At 40.3% G+C, this 23372-nt stretch overlaps 1 protein-coding gene across 3 annotated transcripts; it reads left to right on the top strand.

Moving 5' to 3' along the window:
* The first annotated feature begins 1061 nt into the window (after positions 1 to 1061).
* On the top strand, positions 1062 to 23295 carry meis2b (Meis homeobox 2b). Of its 3 annotated transcripts, none has more exons than XM_072362258.1 (12): positions 1062 to 1073; positions 1323 to 1555; positions 2037 to 2178; positions 2446 to 2496; positions 2660 to 2710; positions 2839 to 2979; positions 5501 to 5615; positions 13117 to 13256; positions 15178 to 15254; positions 16834 to 16892; positions 17158 to 17247; positions 23237 to 23295. In XM_072362258.1, exons 1-12 carry the CDS (start codon positions 1062 to 1064, stop codon positions 23293 to 23295), a joined length of 1170 nt encoding a protein of 389 aa, XP_072218359.1. The 3 variants fall into 3 exon arrangements, with proteins under 3 accessions (XP_072218359.1, XP_072218358.1, XP_072218357.1); XM_072362257.1 differs by having other exon boundaries at positions 2839 to 2988; XM_072362256.1 differs by having other exon boundaries at positions 2839 to 2988; positions 16834 to 16903; positions 17133 to 17247.
* The last annotated feature ends 77 nt before the right edge of the window (positions 23296 to 23372 follow it).

The raw sequence follows: 23372 nt of genomic DNA, 5'->3' as shown, positions 1-23372 counted from the left end.
GATATTGTTGAATGGAAAATAGAAAAATTCATTGGATATTAATCACTATAATACATAAATCTAATACATTTTGATTGAATTTAAGCTTAATTGGTATGTATTTCAAACACATACACATTATTCATCTTGAATAGGTAACCTAATTACTAAGTAATTCAAACAAATATACTTAATGTATTCTGAATACATAATCTGATTAATAAGCATTTAAATTAAATAAATTATATTAATACTGAATACATAAATCTGGTGAATATGCATTTCAAACGAATAGGCTTTATTACACTGCATATGCATCACATCAATTTTATTAGGTAGGTTTATGTTCAAAATATTAAAAAAATTAAATGGAACTTCGTCATGTAATTATTTTACATAAATCTTAAAAGTTATTTCTGTGAGTGTACGAGTGTCCTATGGTGGAGTTACAAATTTGCGGTTATTGCCACAACACTTTCGGCAACAGGACATTTCTGTTTTTATTTTATTATGGAGATTATAGTGGGCCATACTGGTTGATTTAATATACAAGTCCATTTTCATATGCTCTGTTTTTAGTCAGTGATTACTGTTAAACTACAAACATTTCTCTAATCTATAATGAGCTTGACAAAAACGAACTGCCAAAGCAGCCTGTGGGCAGCGGGAGGTGTTGGAGTGATCCAACTGAGAGTGCCCCCCCTCTCTCCCATTCCAGCGCGCCCTGCAGATCACACATAACTGGCTCCACAGCCAGCTTCGGGCAGTGATCGTGTCGTTACGGGGAGAGATGGGCACGAGACACTACTAAGAGCAGAGTATTGTCAGTGACTTCACATTTGATCAAACTCTCTAATTGAGGAATCACAGAAAGCCCGTTTGCCAGTTGTAAGTGCGTGTTTTGGAACGTTAAGGCAAATAGTGAGGGCAAATATCCTTTTTATTTCTTTTTATCTTTTGTTCACTCATTTAAGTGGCTTCATGATATAGGATCATAATTCTCACTTGGATTTTAAACGATTTTGTTGAGATAGTCGCCAACGTCAAACTTGTCTATTGACGTTTAGAAACTGCGCACGGAGATGGCGCAAAGGGTAAGTCTGATGAAGCAAGTTGTTTTTGAAGTGTCATTAACTGCTGCACACAAATTTCACTATGTTCACAGCTGCTCCATTCTGAAAAGTTAAGTAATTTATGCGTTTTATATATACGCGTGTGTATGTCGTGTGTATTAACATTGCCAGACATTAGACCAACATTAATCGAGATCATTTTTCCCCTCATGATTTTAATCAATTTTTCTTTTCATCACGACTTTTCTGCTTTTTCCATGTTCAACCCAGTACGATGAGCTGGTTCATTACGGTGGCGCAATGGACGGAATAGGAGTCCCTAACTCCATGTATGGAGAGCCGCACGCCACCCGGCCGCTAACTCAGGTCCATCACGTGAACCACGGGCCCCCCACTCACCCATCGCAGCACTATGGAGCCCATGCAACGCACTCCATCGTGCCCGCAAGCATGGGCAGCGCCAGTAACGACGCACTGAAAAGAGACAAGGATCTAATCTACGGGTGCGGACACCGCCACAACAATAATTACAGTAATAATAACAGGGCTAGTTTTAACTCATTGTAGATTTTATAATGATTGAAACCGTTATCAATAATGGTCAGCACAAAGTAAGAATGACATGTCACAGAGGCCTAAATGTGATATGCGGTATGAAAAAAAGTCAGTATTTGCTCTTTATAACAAATGATACTCTGACAATAGGATTAAGGGGTGTAATTTTAATAGACGGATTATAGATGTATTTCCACTTGTGTGTCATTTCTGTATAAAAACAAAAGTGAAGCAACATATTCTAGTCTTCCTCAGAGGTATCGCTGATTTTAATGTTGTTTCACTAAAAGTTGGAGTGAATGAAACGGTCGTATTTTATAGGAGAAATTTCGTCTCTGTTAAATTCAACATGAGACACTTTCTGTTCCACCTTTAATGTTAAAGCTGCGTCTAATCAACGAAAAAGGCCTAATTTTGCCTGTGTTGCAGCCATCCTTTATTCCCTCTGCTGGCACTAGTGTTTGAGAAGTGCGAGCTCGCGACCTGCACACCCAGAGAGCCCGGGGTGGCAGGGGGGGACGTCTGTTCCTCCGACTCTTTCAATGAAGACATAGCCGTATTTGCAAAACAGGTACGAACACAATTGTAGTTTAGGCTATATACTGGAATGAGAAAAGGCCCATTTTAGAGAGGGAGCTAGAGTAATGGTCATGACTCCCACAGTCAGACTTATTTACCACAAAAACTCCAACATCATCTGACGCTGGATGAGTTATTACAATTCCAGTTTATCTCCAACAGCCATGTACTCTTTGTATAGCTAAAAAATTTAATCAATTAATTATAGGAATAATGGCAATTTAAAAAACGTGTTTTTTCATTTTCTGTCCTTCCTCAGATCCGCATTGAGAAACCTTTATTTTCCTCCAACCCAGAGCTGGATAACCTGGTGAGTGTTCGCTGCCCGCTAACGAGGGCCAATATCACACGTTTCTTTTATTATTATTATTATTATTATTATTATTATTATTATTATTATTATAACCGTGAACGTGTCTGAAAACACATTTTCTTGCTAAGAAATAAACAACCATCATGACACATTTTTTTAGATGGTTCAAGCGATTCAAGTTCTACGATTTCATCTTCTGGAATTAGAGAAGGTAAATATTTCGGACGTTTTTTCCTTGTCTTCGACGCCCCAACAGTCTACCTGTTTGACTGTAACTCTTTGTTTTTGTGGCGTTCATTTTAAACCTGGAAAATCTAAATGAAAGACTGGGTTCCGCAGGTTCATGAGCTCTGTGATAATTTCTGCCACCGCTACATCAGCTGCCTCAAAGGCAAAATGCCCATCGACCTGGTCATAGAGGAGCGAGACATCTGCAAATCGGACTTCGACGACTTCTCAGGATCGTCCACCACCAACCTTGCAGATCTCGTGAGTCACTCTCTCAGTGCAGATTTTATATCCATCAGAACGCGTTTTCACCTCTTTGATTTGTTTCAGTGCATGCCCACTTGGTTTGAAATCATTGTTAGATTTAGGCTGTGAATGGCACTTTGTCATTTCAGTTCTTCACACTTTAAAGTGGAAATGAGTTAGACGTGATGCCGATTAGCAACATAGAGCGGACTGTATTTTCCGCTGGGCTCAGGACACTTTCAGCATGGGGTCCCTCAGACAGGAGGATTGCTACAGCTGAGGTGATTTTAGTAATAGGCTCCTCTGTCTTGTCCCTGCCTCTTCACATTTCAGGTACCATTGGTCATTTACATTGATAGAAATGAAACCCATAACCCTAGTTCTACAGAGTTAGGATGTAGCAGCAATTCAGTCAGATTAAAGGGAGATATTAACAGAGTTTAATATACAGAAAAAAGTTTGATTACCATCAACAGAATTATCCCTTTGAGATATGATGACAGTTTCTCCGTGAAAAACAGTTATTTTTGTGTTTCAGTAGTGACTCGTGGAGGAAACCATGTTTGCTGAAGGTGAGGTTATAGAAAAAAAATCCTAAATGGATATAAATAGACTATATGAGGTACATACAGGTGATACAGAAAATGATCAAATTAATAACCTTTTCTGTCAATATAGTACATTTTCAAGCAAGACCTAATAATGAATTCTGGACCAGAAAATGCAACTTTCAAAGAGAATATTCTATTTACATATTGTGTACTTTTTCCAAACAACTGCTCTTGCTGTCAGATTACAACGAGCATAGCTGACTTGCTTATTATTCATAAATGTGTGTGAATTTACAGGTGTGTTTACGTGTAAAAAAAACTAATTTCAGAGAGGGTTATGGGAGTGCCAGTCATATCTCTCGAGGCTCATCTGGGTTAGGGTACCCCTGACCCTCATTTGTCTAATCAGTGCTGTCTCATCTCCTTTATCAGTATGTATCCTTTGACTTTATAGCATCTGTGACATCTGAAAAGGGAGTAGCACATTGATCCCATATTGTAGACTGAATTAAAAGTAATTATGTACTTTGTCATAAACAAGTTTTTTGCTTATCTGATAGAAAAACTCCAGCAGTAGGCTGTAACAATCAATGATTAGATAATGAAGTTATGTAATTTAAATCATGTCAGTTTAAAAATCTGGCTTTAAAGCAAGAATGTCTCAGTGTGATAAATACCTGTTACCTCATCTCCTTTTTCCTCATGTCTGCCCCCACTTGTCCGTCATAACTCTTGTGGGAGGGACTAATCTTATATACAAGGTGAGGACTAGTGTGTGTGTGTAAATTGGGATGAAGAATAACGTAGGTTTTCACTAAGGGCATAAAGCTCTGTGCTTCTATTGCACATTATATTTAGGAAAAACCTGTTAGTACACTTCATTCATGTTAGGCTCCACTTTGATTGTTTTTTCAAAGGTTTTAATCTGTTTTAGTATATTTAAACCTGCACAAACCTGTACAATGATCTGCGCAAGATGTCAGCAACACACCCCGAACAAGTAGACCTGCTTATCCCTACTTACACATTAAAAAGTGTATGTTGTGTTTATGCTGACTTAAACTGAAACATTGCAGTGGGTCATAAATCAGTTGTGTACAAACAGTAGGTGAGTAATGGTGTAACCATATCCTGTTTGACTTGATTATGTTGAACACTCATCCCTTCATTTGCAGTTTATTGTCAGGTCTAAGAAAAACGCTTATGTACCTTTTCATTTAAACTGTCTTCACCTGATGTCTGGTGCTTATACTCAACTATTGTGGGAATTTAATGGAACGGATAACAGCATGAGACAGAGAGGAACAAACACAAGCATCAGTTTTTGGCTCAACACTCTTTGTCTACATATGAATCTAAAACACAAGTTGGTCTTGTTTGAAAAAAAGTATTTTATTAGATTGATAAACATGAACACATATGGCATGTCTTTGAGTGGCTGGGTCTACTGAGGAGTTGCAATTATCATATGGCAGGATAGATAAAGAGGGTCCATCATTAAGGAGGCCTCTTTCACATTGTACCATTGTTTCTTGTGTCATCTGCTGAGCTCTTCATCTGATCACCATCCGGCAAACAGCTGACACAGAGTAGCTGAAGAGAGATCTGCTGTTTGGATCCGGCCAATGTCTGTCTGAGTGGCTCAGCTCGTCAGCCCATTAAATACAGGGTTTCTCCACAACACTCGTCACAGAAACAGTGAGGACATAGGAGGGTCTGCATGCAGGGTTACTCAACATTTTTTAAAACTCTTTATTCTCCTTTCCCTGGACAGAATGGTAATGTTCTTGTCTAACACTTTTGACAATTTCATTGTAGCTTCTGCTTATCATGCCACAAAGCTGTCTGTATCTTTGCAAAACTGTGTAGTAGAAACTCAACCTGGCCATGCCTTTTTACTTCCTTCTTTTCTTTTCTACTGCTTTATTTCCTTATCTCCCATTGCCTGCTGTGTGGACCACTCTCTGACCTCTCAGAACCCAGTATCGTGGAGAGACATGGATGATGCTCATTCCACACCCTCTATGGGCACCCCTGGACCATCCAGTGGAGGACACATCTCCCAGAGTGGTGACAACACCAGTGAACTCGGTAAGAGTGCCCACAGGCCTCCTGTGTCCTTTATGTAAAGCTCTGACTTTGTTGTGACTTCTTTCTGAGACATGGCCCTGAAGCCCAGTAATGCAGGATCCAGAACGTTCAGACAGTTAGGTGGTCTGATCATTTTGTTTTTTCTTGAATTGATTAAAACTACCATTGTTGACATTTTCCCGAACTGTGAATGTCCAGTTTGACTTATATTAGCTGGAAGAGCAACTTTAGGTTTTGATACAGACTATCGATATATGCAACAACACATGGATAATGTAACTGTGTGCTTTCTCTTGTCCAGCCTTCATCCTTCTTGTGTCACCAAGTGTTCCTTCCTTTAATGTCACTTCTGGTGAAGGCTGTGAAGGTTTTTATGGCTTGTTTTTGTTTTTCTCTTCTTTGGCTGCAGTAAAAATAGAATAGACTTTAAAGCAACTTTCCACTTCTCCCCATCAAGTTGTAACGATTACAGCACTGAAGAGAACAATAGAAGGATGCTTAGCAAGACCAAAGAAACTCAGAGGATTTAGAGAAAATTTCACATTTTGATTGTACAATACTTTGCACATTTGTACAAATTGTAGCTTCTTTACTCCACCTTACATGTATTTAAGACTGGGACAACACTGTTTTGGTCAATCTTTACTATCCTCAAATAGAAGAGGTCACAGGCCACAGTCTGAATTTTTTGTTGCTTCTTTCCTTTAGGCTTTTTTTAAAACAACAATGGGGGGAAAACCCAAGGTCTATGCCCTATTGAACTTGGAGAAGATGCATAGAGGATAGGGGTGCAGAATGCCCCCCATGGGGATGTATGGAGAGGGTACTTAATGTATGAGGGACAAAGGAGAAGAAGAGGACAGAATGATCTTAGACATGGATGCAGCTGCATGCTACCTGCTGCTTCTCCCAGGATTTTTAGTCTGTGTTTGACAGGGAGTCAAACACACAAACTGAAAGGTTAGAATGGACAATTACATCCTTTTGTTCCTAAGAATCCTTTGACAAAAAAATTGTTCAAATGTGTGGATCTTGGTAGAGGCACTAAAAAGGTCCAGTGAGTCCTTTTAAGTATAAAGATTTAATTTATTGATCATTGTGGCATTATAGATTTATGTTAGATACAAAAAGCACGCATGAATGAAGAAATCTATGAAGAAAATTATGCTTCATAAGTAACCAAGAGCAAGTTGCTTTGTTACAGTAGTTGAGAAATGTTAATTTAAAAAAAATATATTCACAGAAACAGAAAAAAATATAACAAAATATATATTATTTTCTGATGGGCTCAAGTAAAGTAAATTGGTAAAGTTTTTTTTGTCCCTTGTACACAGCATCAGATGCACAGTGTGTAGTTGTTAGCTTTGTCTTCTCACAGCAGGTAGGTTGCTGGTTCTTTCTGTGTGGAGTTTGTGTTTTCCTCAGGTGCATGTGTGGGTTTTTCTGGGTTCTCCAACTTCCTCTCACAGTCCATTATATGCATGTTAGGTTAACAGGTGATTCTGAATTGTCCCTAGGAGTGACTGTGCATCTTTTATATCTCTGTGTTGGACCTGTGATGGACTGGAGACCTGAGTATCTCTGACGATTACAGAACTCTGGGTTGTAATGAAAGTGTGAGGCATACAGAGTAAAGAGAAACAGTGAGAGTACTGTCCACTGTGGTGCTCCTGGCTGCTAACCACCTTCTCAGTCACACAACCTGACAAACTGTGGTCTGTTCGTTGGTATATTTGTGTGTGTCTGTAAAACCTTGGATCTGTTGAGAAGTTTAGATATGGTTCGGAGTGCTGTTATTGCATCTCACCAGGCTGGCTTTAGATTTGGCCTTCCACCCGTTCATAGTTGGCTTTAGTGGCTGGCAGGGCCAGCTGAGCCTCAGTGGCATCTTTTACCAAGGCCATGGGTGTGGAAATCATGTATATTTGTAAATACCTTTACTCCCACTTTGTGGGAACACATGGTTGATAACTCTGATAACTTTTTTTAACTCTATTATATGCTCCGGTAGGAGAAGTTGGGTCTGCTGTGGTTCTTTGCTATGTGTCTTACAGAACCTCAGTACATATGGAATATATAGAGCGGAGATAATCTCTTCAGTCAGAGAACCTGGATTACAGTGTAATCAACTGTTCATTAACCAGACACTAGGATGTGTTACTCATGCATATAGATGAGTCATCTATGCACACTGATTAGATATCCATGTTTTATTTTGTAAATCATTTCCATAGATTTGTGAACTGTGTGCAGGACAACAGATTGTGTTGATGTGATACCTCTTCAGCAATGCTGCAGAGATGTTTTGTCAGGTGAGGTTTTTCTCAGAGTTATCAATGGTCCGCAGTGTTGTAATGTCTGCCAGAGTTCTGCCGAGGTGCCCAGTCTTTCCCTGAATCCAAGAGCTTGGAGCTGGCAAACTGTTACCATACTGTAGCCACTTTACTGGAAAAACTAAATGTCATCACTAAATGTTAAGAGACATTTCAGTTAATCCTAAATAATATTAAGTGAATATGATTTAAGTGAAAATATTTATGATAACAGATTTTTTATTATTTTATAGCTGTGTCATCTTGATGAACACTGAATATATATCAATCATGAATGGTTTATATTTTTGGGGATTTTATTATGTAAATGAAAATGCCCCAAACACAACACAGCAACATTTTTATTTGAAAACTTCAGTGGATCCAGTGGTTCAATTACAGAAGAACTTTTGATCAAATGTAGACTTAACAAAACTATCACTATACAACTGAAGATGGTTGAGAGATTCTCCAACAGCTGTCTGTTGCTAGAATTATTAAATGACAGTCCTAACAGGAAGTGACTATGTTCTCCCCATTCAAGTGGCAAGGTTTCTGGTGAAACCTTTTAAAATGTCATTTGGGAACATTATAGATGTGGAGATGTGATTTGTGCCCTGCAAAATGGTAAATGGACTGTACTTGTATAGCGCTTTTCTAGTCTAACTGATCACTCAAAGTGCTTCTAACTCTACATGCCACATTCACCCATACTCATACAGCATGTCTTAAGTCTATACATAACTATGTGCTTTCTAACCACTCATACACCAATGGATACATTGGTAGGCAACGTGGGGTTCAGTGTCTTGCCAAAGGATGCTTTGACATGTTGCCCTGGGAAGCCAGAGTTGAGCCACTGATCTTCCAATTGATGGGCGACTGCTATTCCTCCTGAGCTACAGTTGCCCCAAACCACAGGAAGGTTATTATCCACAATGTGACTTGTGGTTTGTCTTATGGTTGCCTTCTTTTCTGCAAGTGCTCAGCTTTTAATTGTTGCCTTGACAGATGTGTGATGTGGAGAGGAAGCCTGTCTTTGAGGCAATCTTTGAGAAATCATAGGGTCGACTGATGTCGACTACAACTAAATAGGGTTCAGCTTGGGAATTTTTTGAAAGGGAGGGGGGGCTTGAAATATCCACCACAAAGACCCAAATATGACAAAAGACAGTGGGCATGGTTCATAAAGATCCTGCACACTTCCACTGACAAATGGTATGTGTGGAACAGGACATGCTGCATCTTTTGGTCACATCCAGGCCCTGAAATTAGAATGAAGGAATATAGGACTGTGGAACTGCTTTTTAAATCACTATAGATAGTGATCACATAAGGTATGGGTGACACAGTTTTAATATTGTTATACCTCTGTGGTTAATATTTGCTGCAGCAAATATATAAATTAGATGTAAAGGGGAGCACCATGCAACTCAACTAGTTGGGCGGAAGACCTTCTTGTCCTGTCTTCCACACATTCCAAGGTAGAAGTCCTCGTCACAGCCAGTCGACCTGTGTGGATCTTTGCTTCAAGTCACTCCTCATTCTCACCCTACTTTGCTGTCTCTCTTTCCCACTGTTGAAAACGGCCACTTGTGCCAAAAAAAATCTTTTAAAAAAATTAGATGTGCAATACCTTTCTATGTGGAGTTTGCATGTTCTCCCCGTGTATACGTGGGTTCTCTCTGGATACTCCGGCTTCCTCCCACCGTCCAAGAACATGCGTTAGTGTGGCCCATTAATGGACTGGCGACCTGTCAAGGGTGTACCCTGCCTCACGCCCGATGACCGCTGGGATAGGCTCCAGCCCCCCTGCAACCCGACCGACGGACTAAGCGGGTATAGAAAATGGATGGATGGATGGATAAATGTACAGTACGCAGTTAAACTGTCTGCTACTGTAATATGTAGTTTTTACATAGTTACATCTCCACAGCAAAAGCTTCTTATTTTGTATCACATTAGAGGATTCTCCATGTCTCACTATATTAGTTCCTCAGTGTGTCCCAGTGAGAGCTGTGAATCATGTGTAATATATAACAGGAGGAGTCTGGAAGTGTCATTGATGATGGATCAGGGCCCTGCTGAGCTCATTAGGCAGACTACACTAGCTTTGCATAAGTAATGTAGGCAGGGGGTGCATATGTGTGACTCTGTGGGTGAAGTTCTTGAGGTCAGTTCTGGCAGATTTTCAATTTCACCCTATCCCAGTTGGTATCAGGTTTAAGGCCTTGTACACCCAGTCCATTGCAGGGTCAACGCAGAGACAAACAACCATTCACACTCACTCCAGTTAACTTAACATGCATGTTTTTGGATGAAGGGAGGAAGCTACTGTTACTGGAGAACATCCACAACTGCACAGGAAGAAAACATGAAATTCCACAAAAAGAACCCAGCTGAGATGAGAACCAGGAACCTTCTTGCTGTGGGGAGACAGGGATACAGTGCTAATCACTACAACACAGTACAGCCCCCCAACAAGAACAATTGTTAACAAACATAGATGAATTAAATAAAGTATGACCAAAATTTTTGAAGCATCAGCAATGTTTCACAAGACATAGAATATGTAGTGATACAACTCCAAGCTCCTTCTAATTTAGCAGCAAACTCTAACAGAACTGAGTGTTTTATCAAGGAGGAGGTAGGCAGCGGAAAAGGAGTAAGAGGTAAAAACAAAGTAGGATGCAAAGATGAAGAAGGGCATAGACAACTTACATGGTTGTATGAGGTTGAGACTCCGCTGTCACACTCTGATGAGATTGGCCGAGTTGCAAGGGAACAGTCAGAAGCAATTACTGTAGCAGAGGATCTGCCCTGCGGCTTTGCAAGGCAGATCTGGGATTTCTGCACTGGGGCAGAAGAAATGGGGGTGATGAGAGGAGAAGAGATGAGGTGACCACAGCATGGTATTGAGGATTAGGGGCTGATGGAAGAGCAGATCGCCCTCCTTCAATATAGTTCAACTGAACAATTGTTCTTTCTTTCTTACTTTCTTTCAATGCTTCTGAACACAAAAGTAACAGATGTCACATCTTAAATAAGGTGTCACGTTAAATAAACTAAAACGTTCACGTGGAGTCTGAGTGGCTGTAGGATGGTGCAACACGTCCAGCTGCCAAATGGAAGACTTGAGATCTCATCCTGCCATGATCACCAGTGTCTTTAAATAACTTTTCCTTGAATTGTCTGTCTTTTGTTGTTCTTGCTTTCTTGTAACTTTGCTGTTAAAATGTAATGTTTTTATTCAGTTGCTGTTGTTTTCAACTAGCTTCACTTTGAAATGTTATATTGGCATTCTGTCACCGTTTCCTTGGACTTTCACTGGCTTTTTCATTTCACAGAACGAACTACTTTGTTAAGGTTAGGTATTAAACTTGTCATGATTAAGGTGAGGAAGATCTTGACTTGCATTGCAACATACCCTGGAAGAAAGTATCACATCAAAACATCCTCTTCCTGGATTCCTGGCTGCTGTGTATTTTAACCCTAACCCTCCCTCAGTTAAACACACAAATCAGATGTTTTACTCCAACAAATTACTTTGAAAGTAACTTACGTGACATTATCACGATTTTCAATGACACTGGGCTGCCTATACATAGGTAGTTTTTAAAAGTTATTTGCTTTTTACTTAGTTCAAATTGTAATAATTTTTTTCTTGAATACTCTTGATTGAACATGAGTCTAGATTGTCTTTTACCCACCTTAAGGTTTTAACTCTACTTATGGCGTTGGTTAAATATGGTTTGGTTGTTACTTTGGCAGTGGAGACGTGGTTGTAATTATTATTAAAAGTTGTCAACAATCTCTGTGAGCATCTAAGCTAACTATAGAGATTACAAAGACATGAGATGGACTATGGAGTATTGTATTTCACTCAGTCATAAGCCTGCATTTCGGGGTCCAAACAAGGGCATGCCCCTTTCAATACTTAGAACACTGTTGGCCTACCTTATAGCTTGAGATCTTGTTGGATAAAATTATTTTAACTAAATCAAAATGCAGCTTCCTTTCTTCTAAAAACACTTGGTCAAAAAGAAGTTCACTCAAAGGCTTTAGGGGAGATGGAAGTTAACAAAGAACAGTGACAGGCAGTGTGAATATACTAGTCTATGACTCAAAGTTGGATACCAACCATAAAAATCCTATAACCCCAGTGGTGCTGACCCTAGAATGGAGTCGACCCTAGAATGGAGTCATTAACTGAAATATTAATGCATAAATATGGTTAACATAGTTGTGTTTGATTGATGCATCTCTACAAACAAAAAGACAAGTTTTAAGAAAAGTAGATTTCCTGTCCCGCTTCAGGGGAGGAGTCTCTCAAATACATTATTCACATGCCCTCTAGGCAGGCTTTCAAGACTTCTCTGCCCCGAGGGCAAGAAAAATAACCACCACTGCTAAAAGCAAATCGTCTCAGCTGATACACAATTGATGGCAGAGAGGGAGTAAAAAGGAGGGCCCCTTTGCTTGCTAGATAAAGCAAGTTAGCTTGTAGGGGCGGAAATTTCTGTTTAAAAGAAACCTCCTGCCTCAATCGATGTCTGCTTCCTGCTGAAATCAAACAGAGATATTTCTGATGGCAGGATCCTGGGTTGCCATGAAATTATGCTTTGTGTACTCCACACAGTCCAACTCAGATACTGTTGATGAGGGAAAGGGTTGGATGAAGTGGGAGACAGTTAACACGTGATCGTATGCATGATAGTTTCACACTCTAATGATCTACCCAAACCCCCACATTCTGCCTCTGAAATCCAAACAAATGCATCAGTTCTGAAATCATTCACAGCCAAACAGTTTGTTTTTTCCTGTTTTTACTTCAGGAAATCATTAGTCTTATTTCAAACAGAGATCACACAGCACTGAATCAGGCTGCTCTTTGAGCGATCATTATTTTTTGTAAAGCGCATAGTTCTAGCAGTCATTACCTCATGTCAAATGCATGGCTCAGATTGAATTAATAGCTTTGTTTTATTGAGCTTCCACTTACAAACCCCCCTTCATTGTCCAGTGGTCTGGGAGTCGAGCAGAGGTGCAAGGAAGAATCATGTGCTGCTGCACTGCAGAGAAATGTAAACATCTCCTGTTGTCCTTTTAAGGCATGTCAGCTGAGAATGAAGGCAACAGTATAATATTAAGTATTGGCATAACAGGACTCCTCTTGTGTCTGATTATAGGTGATGGCCTCAACAACAGTCTGGCTTCACCAGGCACAGGAGATGAGGATGACCATGACAAGAAGAGGCAGAAGAAACGAGGCATCTTTCCCAAAGTGGCTACAAACATAATGAGAGCATGGTTGTTCCAGCACCTTACAGTAAGGGAAAGCAATCAGATTCAGTCTGGATAGTCTACATATAGCTCTAGCTTTTTATAAATTTTAAACTTTTTTCCATCTGCTCTACAACAGTTTACATATATCACTCAACATTTATCTGATATGATGCCTAAGGATTGAGACCAGGCTAAAATTTCCTAACACATCTTGAAAATAATTATTTCTTTGTTTCCTTGTAAGACAATTGAAAGGCGAGTGCAAACAGTAAACTGGGGTTTAAACAGAAGTCAGCATCAGACGCCTCTGATCACAGGCAGCACTACCGTTTCTTGGCCCTACAGAAGGGATAAGCAGGAGCTCTTTGGTACAATAGCTTAGGATTCACAAAATATTATGTCCGTTTCTTCAATTCTAGTTCCAATTATCCTTAGACATAGTGTAATCTCTCAGTTGTTTAATTTGCATACAATACACAAAATATGTGTCCTGTCAATAAATGTCTCCAAAAGCTGATAGAAAGGTTCTTTCTCAAAATTCTTTGTCAAAATGGTATCAGATTCAATTCAATTCAATTACGTTTTTTTTTATATAGCACAAAATTACAACAAATGCCATCTCAAGGAACTTCAATAATATAGTCCAATTCAGGTCAATTGGAGTTCAATTCATTGTAATCATAATCCAATCAAATCCAATTAATTAATTTCAAAATTTAACTAACCCAATTCATTCATACAAAGCCAATTAAAAAACAATATCCTTGCAAAGGAAACCAACAGATTGCACCGAAACTTCTCTTCAGTCCAATCTCCCGACCTGAGTGTGCACGAGTGGGCGACTGTGGAGAGGAACAACTCCCTTTTAACAGGAAGAAACCTCCATCTGAACCAGAACCAGGAAGGGTGGCCATGTGCATCGACCAGCTGGGGGCTGAGAGGATAGAAAAGAGGGGGAAAAACACCATAACACCATTCAAAGGATACCTGTTGGACCAGGGAAACACAAGTTAATGACAACAATAATGTCATATGTACATAATATCATATGAGAATTTAAATGGGGGAAAAGAGAGCAAAGTGAGGAAAGGTGTGACAGATGAGGCCCCCCAGCAGTCTAAGCCTATAGCAGCTTAACTATGGGATGTTTCAGGATTACCTGAGCCATCCCTAACTATAAGTTTTATCAAAAAGGAAAGTTTTCAGCCTAATCTTAAAAGTGGAAAGGGTGTCTGCTTCCTGAACCCAAACTGGCAGCTGGTTCCACAGAGAGGGGCCTGATAGCTGAAGGCTCTGCCTCCCATTTTACTTTTAGAAACTCTAGGAACAACAAGTAAACCTGCAGTTTGGGAGCAAAGTGCACCATTGGGAAAATATCCAACTATGAGGTCTTTAAGATATGATGGAGCTCGGTCATTAAGAACTTTATAAGTGTGGAGAAGAATCTTAAATTCTATTCTGAAGATCATAGTGGGAGAACACAAGCAGCACATGTCAACAAGCAACAGCATTCTCAACCTCTTAATTTCATACACAAGTCTCTGATCTGTACAAGTTGTTCCCAAAGTCAAATGTTGACATCACTCTTTGAATGTGGGTAGATGCAGGGCTGCCTGGAAAACAACTTTTGCAACCTAGCTAACTGGCTGATAATGACGAATATAAGGAATAGAAAAGGGATCTTAAAAGAATTGAAGACTTACACACCCTTACATGCCCCTCCACACAGAAACATATAAACAGCACGTTTGGAGGGGCGTAGACCAGAATTACTGGACATTGGAGAGACTTAACAGAATGGGATTAAATTCCCTGAGCAGGAGTTTTCCTTGAGCCATAAAAGTCTGGCCCTCAAGACAGTGCAGCTCCAAAGCAATGGAAGCTGTTTCAGACTAAATCCTTGATAGTTATTTTTTGTCTTTAATAATTATTATCATTCATTTTAGCATTCTTGTTGCTTACAGCACCCATACCCTTCAGAGGAACAGAAAAAGCAGCTAGCACAAGACACAGGACTCACCATCCTTCAGGTGAACAACTGGTAAGTCATTTCTCTCACAACACATGACTGCTGTCATATGTTTGTGGTTCATGAATATCTGATATATATTTGACACACAGCATATGTTCTTTAATTATTTGAGTCTTGATTAAGAATCAACCATCCATCAATCCATTTTCTATACCCGCTTAATCCATCAGTCGGGTCGCAGGGGGGCTGGAGCCTATCCCAGCAGTCATTGGGCAAGAGGAGGCAAACAACCACACACGCTCACACTCACTCCTGAGGACAATTTTAGAGACACCAATTAACCTAACATGCATGTTTTTGGACGGTGGGAGGAAGCTGGAGTACCCAGCACCAACACCACGTGCAGTCCGATTAAGAATCATATAGTCATAATTAACTTAGATCAGAACTCACCAATCCCTTTCATACATGGCTGGATAAAGTAAAAAGGGTGGCTTATGTGGTCCATCAGAGTATATGGATGCATCAGCACAGCCATGTTTGCAGCTGACTTTATTTTTAGCAGTACTTATGCATGTATTGAGAGATTTTATTTAACATAGATTTTCCCTTTTCTTTGAACCAAATTACATTATCTTTCATATAGTATGATATTTACAACATTTCTATATAATCCTGAACACACAGGAAGTAGAAAAAACAGTTTAGGGATGAAGAGAAGAGGATAAGATGAGATATGGCCACTTTTTCTCACAGCACCATTATGTGACATGGTAAATTAAAGTATGTTCAGGCCTACTGCTTTTGTAGACATCTGTGCTCAAGACATAGAGGATCAAAGAATTGCAATTCAGGCATATTCGGATCAAACCGTTCCATAGGCTCTTCAGGAGGAAGAGCAGTCGCCCACCAATCGGAAGGTCGGTGGTTCGACTCTGGCTTCCCCGGGCTACATGTCAAAGCGTACTTGGGCAAGACACTGAACCCCACGTTGCCTCCCAGTGTATCACTGGGGTATGAATGTGTATATGAATGATTAGAAAAAGCATGTAGTTAAGTACCTTAAGACGTGCTGTATGAGTGTGTGTGAGTGGGGTGAATGCGACATGTAGTGAAGCGCTTTGAGTGGTCAGTTAGAAAAGCGCTATACAAGTACAAGTCCATTTACCATTTTACTGTAAGGGAGACTGAGGCGCTCCCTGACAGACAACATGGGCTATCTTTGTAGTTATATTACCGCCACAGATTGAAGTTCTGAATCAAAGGAAGGGTCAGCTGAAAGTTGGAAGATGAGTCAAGATCTAGTCATAACTCCTCTCTTGCAAAATGCTCAATTAAACACAGGTTTTATGAAGAGTCCTCTCCTTTGTTTGTTCAAGTTTATAAGCGGCTAAAATGAAGAACTGCTGTTCATAGGGGCACCATTTTACTGATGGTTAAATTTATTTATTTTGTTAAGTAAATGTGGGTTCTAGTGCTGTGTTCATGTGTTCACCTTGCCATTAATTCAGGTAGCGCTGAGGGAATCATCTTGTTGTCTTTGTACTCTTAAAAAAATCTTCATTCATGTTTCATCTTCAATTTAATTCAAGTCACATTTTATGTGTATTTTTCATTAAGAGTTCACGTCATAATTCATCTCTTCCAGGTTCATCAATGCAAGAAGAAGAATAGTCCAGCCTATGATCGATCAGTCCAACAGAGCAGGTAAAGATACAGTTGATTCAGAGTTCAGTTTTCTGAATACTTCTCTCCCTCCTGAATATGTCAGTCCAAACAGAAAATGTGGCAATTAACAGTACTTGATAAATCCACAACCACTACATAGTGAGGGGGACGTGTAAGACAACATTAAGTCTTTCATACATAATGTACATGTGCAGTCTGAGTGCGGTATGTTTACACTTGAACCAACATAATTGCAGAATGTGGGTTTTTCACTGACAGTTCTCTTTTTTGTCTCCTTTCACAGTAAGTCAGGGTACAGCTTACAGTCCAGATGGCCAGCCAATGGGAGGCTTTGTTCTTGATGGCCAGCAGCACATGGGTCTCCGTCCTGGAGGTGATCAAACTGTCATATAATTACCAAAACCCCAAGATCACAGTCTTATATTGTTGTTTGCTTGGAGTAAGCTGACAGAGATGTTCACTCTGAAGCACTCCTCCATGTACATACGTCACCATTCAATTCAATTAAATTCAATTCAGTTTTATTTATATAGTGCCAAATGACAATAATTGTCATCTCAAGGCACTGAACTAATATAGTCCAATTCTAGCCATTTGGAATTCAATTAATTGATCTTAATCATAATCCAATTCATTCATATAGAGCCAATTCAAAAAATAATATTCGATCTAAGGAAACCAACAGATTGCACCGAAACTTGTCTTCAGTCCAATCTCCCATTCTGAGCCTGAGGCGACTGTGGAAAGGAACGACTCCTTTTAACAGGAAGAAACCTCTGACAGAACCAGAACCAGGAAGAAACCTCTGGCAGAACCAGACTCAGGAAGAAACCTCTGGCAGAACCAGAACCAGGAAGAAACCTCTGGCAGAACCAGACTCAGGAAGAAACCTCTGGCAGAAACAGACTCAGGAAGGGTGGCCATCCGCCTCGACCAGCTGGGGTTTGAGATGACAGAAAAGAGGGAAAAGAGGGGGGAAAAACACCATAACACCATTCAAAGGATACCTGTTGGAACAGGGAAACACAAGTTAATAACCACAATAATGTCACATGGACATAAAATCATTTGAGAAATTAAACAGGGGGAAAAAGAGAGCAAAGTGAGGAAAGGTGTGACAGATGAGGCCCCCCAGCAGTCCAAGCCTATAGCAGCTTAACTATGGGATGTTTCAGGATTACCTGAGCCATCCCTAACTATAAGCTTTATCAAAAAGGAAAGTTTTAAGCCTAATCTTAAAAGTAGAAAGGGTGTCTGCTTCCCGGACATTTACTGGCAGCTTATTCCACAAGAGAAGGGCCTGATAACTGAAGGCTCTGCCTCCCATTCTACTTTTAGAAACTCTGGGAACAACAAGTAAACCTGCAGTTTGGGAGCGAAGTGCTCTGTTAGGAAAATACCTTACAATGAGATCTTTAAGATACGATGGAGCTCGGTCAATGAGAGCTTTATATGTGACGAGAAGAATCTTAAAGTCTATTCTGAATTTAACAGGGAGCCAATGAAGAGAAGCTAAAACTGGAGAAACATGATCTCTCCTGTTAGTTCTCATCAGAACTCTGGCTGCAGCATTTTGGATCAGCTGGAGGCTTTTCAGAGAATATGTGGGACAGCCCAATAATAAGGAAATACAGTAGTCCAATCTTGAAGTAACAAATGCATGAACTAGTTTCTCTGCATCACCCTGAGACAGGATGTTCCTGATTTTAGCAATATTACGAAGGTGAAAGAAGGCAGTCCTAGAAACCAGTTTTATATGTGCGTCAAATGATAAATTCTGGTCAAAAATAACTCCAAGGTTCCTCACTGTAGAACTAGAAGCCAAGGAAATACCATCTAGAGTAACTATATAACTAGATAATTTCTCCCTGAAGCGCTCAGGTCCAAAGAGAATATCTTCAGTTTTGTCTGAATTTAGAAGCAGACAGTTCTGAGTCATCCAGGTCTTTATGTCTTTAAGACAGGCTTGTAGTCTGACCAACCTATTGGTTTCATCTGGTTTCATAGATAAGTACAGCTGAGTATCATCAGCATAACAACGGAAATTTATGCCATGCTGTCTGATAATGTTACCTAATGGAAGCATGTACAAAGTAAAAAAAATCGGTCCAAGCACAGAACCCTGAGTAACTCCATGACTTACTCTGGTGTGTGAGGAAGATTCTTCATTTACAAGAACAAACTGGAATCTATCAGATAAATATGACTTAAACCAGCTTAATGCAGTTCCTTTAATCCCAATAACATGTTCAAGTCTCTGTAACAGAATGCTGTGATCATCGTATCAAATGCAGCACTGAGATCCAACAGGACAAGCACAGAAACAAGTCCGCTATCAGAAGCTAACAGGAGATCATTGGTAACTTTCACCAGTGCTGTTTCTGTGCTATGATGCACTCTGAATCCTGACTGAAACTCTTCAAACAGATTATTTCTATGTAAATGATCACAAAGTTGAACTGCAACTATTTTTTCAAGAACTTTAGACAAAAAAGGGAGATTGGATATGGGTCGATAATTAGCCAACTTCTCTGAATCAAGAGTAGGTTTTTTAAGTAAAGGTTTAATTACAGCAATCTTAAAAGTCTGAGGTACATATCCTGTCAACAAAGACAGATTGATCAAATCCAATATGGAAGTATCAATTAAGGGGAAAACCTCCTTGAACAGTCTGGTTGGGATTGGGTCTAACATACAAGTTGATGGTTTAGAAGAGACTATTGCTGTTGTTAGCTCAGAAAGATCAACTGGACAGAAGCTGTCTAAATACAATTCAGGTTCGAAAGATACTTCTAAAGCTGCTCTACTTGATGATACATCAGTGATAATAGTGGGAAGGATTCCATTAATCTTCTCTCTGATAGAAACAATTTTATTGATAAAGAATCTCATGAAATCATCACTGCTGAGAGTTGAAGGAATACATGGCTCAACAGAGCTCGGACTCTTTGTCAGCCTGGCAACAGTGCTGAAAAGAAACCTGGGATTATTCTTATTCTCTTCTATCAATGATGAATAATAAGCAGTTCTAGCTTTACGAAGTGCTTTCTTATACATTATTAAACTATCTTTCCAGACTAATTGAGACTCTTCTAAATTAGAGGAACGCCACTGTCTCTCCAGCTTTCTTGCAGTCTGCTTTAACGCAGCTGTGGATTATACCAAGGAGCCAACCTCTTCTGACTGATTACCTTCATTTTCAGAGGGGCAACATTGTCCAGTGTTGTACGCATTGAAGCTGTAGTGCTGTCAACAAGAGTCAAGTTCTACTGGAGTAAAATTTAGGTAGCCGTCCTCTGTCATATCAGCACATGGCAGTGAAGAAAAGGATGATGAAATCAACTCTTTAAATCTGGTTACAGCATTCTCTGACAGACACCTTCTATATGTAGAATTCTTCTCAGAAACCGTGTAGTCAAGTAATGTAAATTCAAAAGTTATTAAAACATGGTCAGACAAGACAGGGTTATGAGGGAACACTGTTAACTGTTCACTCTCAATGCCATAAGTCAGCACAAGGTCAAGGGTATGATTAAGGCAGTGAGTAGGTCTGTGAACACTTTGAGAAAATCCAATAGAGTCTAATATAGAATTAAAGTTAATATTTAGGCTGTCATTTTCAACATCTACATGAATATTAAAGTCACCCACTACAATGACTTTATCTGTACTCAGCACTAACTGGGATAAAAACTCTGAGAATTCAGACAGAAACTCAGAATAAGGGCCAGGTGGACGATACACAACAACAAACACAAGAGGTTTTTGTGATTTCCACTTTGGGAAAAACTGAGAATCAGAGATTCAAAAGAGCTAAAACTAATCTTGGGTCTAGGACTGATTAGTAACCCTGATCTGAAGATAGCTGCCACTCCTCCTCCTCTGCCTGAGGTTGGAGGAACGTGAACATTTAAATAGTCAGAGGGAGTTGATTCATTAATGCTAACATGATCCTCCTGCTGCAGCCAGATTTCTGTAAGACAAAATATATCAATATTGTCGTCCCAGGATTGTCGTCTAGCAGCTCCTACACCACGCCTAAGACAATCCAAACTCTGTTCATGTGTCGTCCCACGATGGTGGAATGACCTACCGAGCGCTACCAGAACAGGGGCGTCCCTGTCTATCTTCAAGAAGCTCCTGAAAACCCAGCTCTTCAGAGAGCATCTCCTATCCCAGCACTTACCTTATACTTCCCTACCCCCTCTATCTCTGCACTTTATCTTTCTGCACTTCCTTCTATGCCTGCACCCTATCTCTACTCTGTCACCTCTGACATAGTCGGACTAGTGGGTTTCTTTTATGTAGTTTATTGTTAGATTTTGTATAGCTTGTTATATCTTGATTTGTAAGTCGCTTTGGATAAAAGCGTCTGATAAATACAGAAACATAAACAATATGATGATCACAGATCAAATCATTCACTAACAGAGACTTCGAAAGGAGAGATCTAATATTCAGCAACCCACATTTAATAGTTTGATGTTTTTGTTCAGTTAAAGTTTTTGTTTTACATTTTTTTTTGCACAAGAGGATTTGCTCCTTTTGTGTTTTTTGATTGCAGCATCAGGTGGGAAGCCGCAGAGATGCGTGTTAAACTACAACTCTGCATCCTGGTCTCAACCCTGGGTTGTCATGTTTTTGGATGACTAATAAATTCGTCCATATCAGACCAGGTTTTCTCCAGAAACATTGCCAATTATCTATGTAGCCCACATTGTTTGCTGGACACCATCTAGACAACCAGCGATTGAATGAGGACATGCGGCTAAACATGTCATCACTGGTCAGATTTGGCAGGCATTTACCAATGCTTTATGCTATAGGCACCCACAACTTACAAATACTTACAGCATGACTGGTTTCTCCTATCCTTTGTTCCCCTGTACCTACATTTAAATGCTGATAAGATCTCGGAAGTATTTCATAGTTGGAGGAATTACATGGTACATCAGGAAATTACATTGTAAGTTGCAGTCAGTATGATGTAGTATGCCAAATGCTGTTGCAGAGCCTTGCAGTTGTGTGTCAGGTTTTCTGTTAGCACTGTTCATGCAGTGACCAGAGCTCCTAAGATATCTTTTTTTAAAAAGCTGACTATCTCTGCAGCTCAGTGAGAATTATTATAATCGTGCAAATAAAGGAAGTGATGATTCATCCATCCATCCATCCATTTTATTCTGCTTATCCATGGTCAAGTCACAGAGGCAACAGATTCAGGACAGAAACCCAGACATCCCGCTCCTCAGAGACACTCTCCAGCTCCTCCTGGGGGATCCCAAAGTATTTCCAGACTAGAAGGGATTTGTATAATCTCTCCAAAGTGTTCTGGGTCTCCCCTGTCCTCCTCCTAGTGGGGTGTCCCTGGGAGACAACCATCTCAACTGACTCTTTTTGTTGCAGAGGAGCAGTGACTTTTTGAGTTGTGGAATAGTGTGCCAGAATATCCTTGAGGCCAACTAAAAGTCCTTCCCCATGGCCTCACCGAATCCTCCCACACCCACGTTTAGTTTCACAACCACCAACGCCACGTGGAACCTGTTAGCTCCTTCAGGTGACCTTCTGGACAACCAAACCCAAAAGACCTCCTTCTTTAGCTTGTTGTCTTCTCTCACCACTGGTGTCCTCTGGTTACTGTCACGACAGACACCGACAACCCTCAGGCCACAGCTCTTGGAAGCTGCATCTGCAATGGAGATCCTGAACATAGTCCTTTCAGATTCCATGTGCCCAACCTCCCCAGGTATGTAAGAAAAATTCTCCAGGAGGTGCAAGTTGAAGACCTCGCGGATAGGGTCCACCAAACGTTTCCATTTAACCCAAACTGCCCATTTGGGATTACCATGTCTATTTACCCGAGTGTCATTCAGGTAAAGAGAGGGATCTGATGACCATCCATTCATTATCTGCCGCTTCTCTGGGGATTGGGTCGCGGGGGCAGCAGCTTGAGCAGAGAAGCCCAGACGTCCCTTTCCCCAGCCACTGCCTGCAGCTCTTCAGGGGTCCCCGAGGCTTTCTCAGGTCAGCCGAGAGACATGCTCTCCAGGAGTTTGGTTCCAGAACCCACATTGTAGGTGGAGGTCAGCCCAACTATCTAGTTGGCACTGCACCACCTCACACACCAGCTCAGGCTCTCTCTCTGTCTCTCCCTCTCATCGGAAAAGTGACAGCCTCTGCTTTTGCCTGCCGCAATGCAAGCACCCCCCCCAAACAAAATATGACTCTCTGTTCGTACAGTGATACTCTTTCTTTGTCAATTCAAAGTTGAAGCTACTATAAACACCTGTACAGTGATGTGCTGCCATTTTGTGCATGCTCTATCATAATGCTGGTCTTAAACAGTGTTTTTCTTCTCATTTCAGGGCCATTGGGTGGCATGGGTATGAACATGGGCATGGATGGGCAGTGGCACTACATGTAAACCCACCCCACTGAGGCCAGCTTAAACAACTGGGTTTTGTAAGAAACACCTCACTCTTCCTTCATTCTTTAAATTCT

Source organism: Leuresthes tenuis, unplaced genomic scaffold (genome assembly GCF_036924035.1).
Source record: "Leuresthes tenuis unplaced genomic scaffold, fLeuTen1.0.hap1 SCAF_13, whole genome shotgun sequence".
In the NCBI taxonomy this organism is placed as follows: domain Eukaryota; kingdom Metazoa; phylum Chordata; class Actinopteri; order Atheriniformes; family Atherinopsidae; genus Leuresthes; species Leuresthes tenuis.
Note: the sequence above shows the minus strand (reverse complement) of the source record. Positions and strands in the feature narration are given on the sequence as shown.

Excerpts from the sequence above, each read along its gene's own strand:
- meis2b (XM_072362256.1), top strand. Across the intron at positions 2,711-2,838 it reads ATCTTCTGGAATTAGAGAAG|GTTCATGAGCTCTGTGATAA; the intron begins GTAAATATTTCG and ends TGGGTTCCGCAG. Across the intron at positions 5,616-13,116 it reads TGACAACACCAGTGAACTCG|GTGATGGCCTCAACAACAGT; the intron begins GTAAGAGTGCCC and ends GTCTGATTATAG.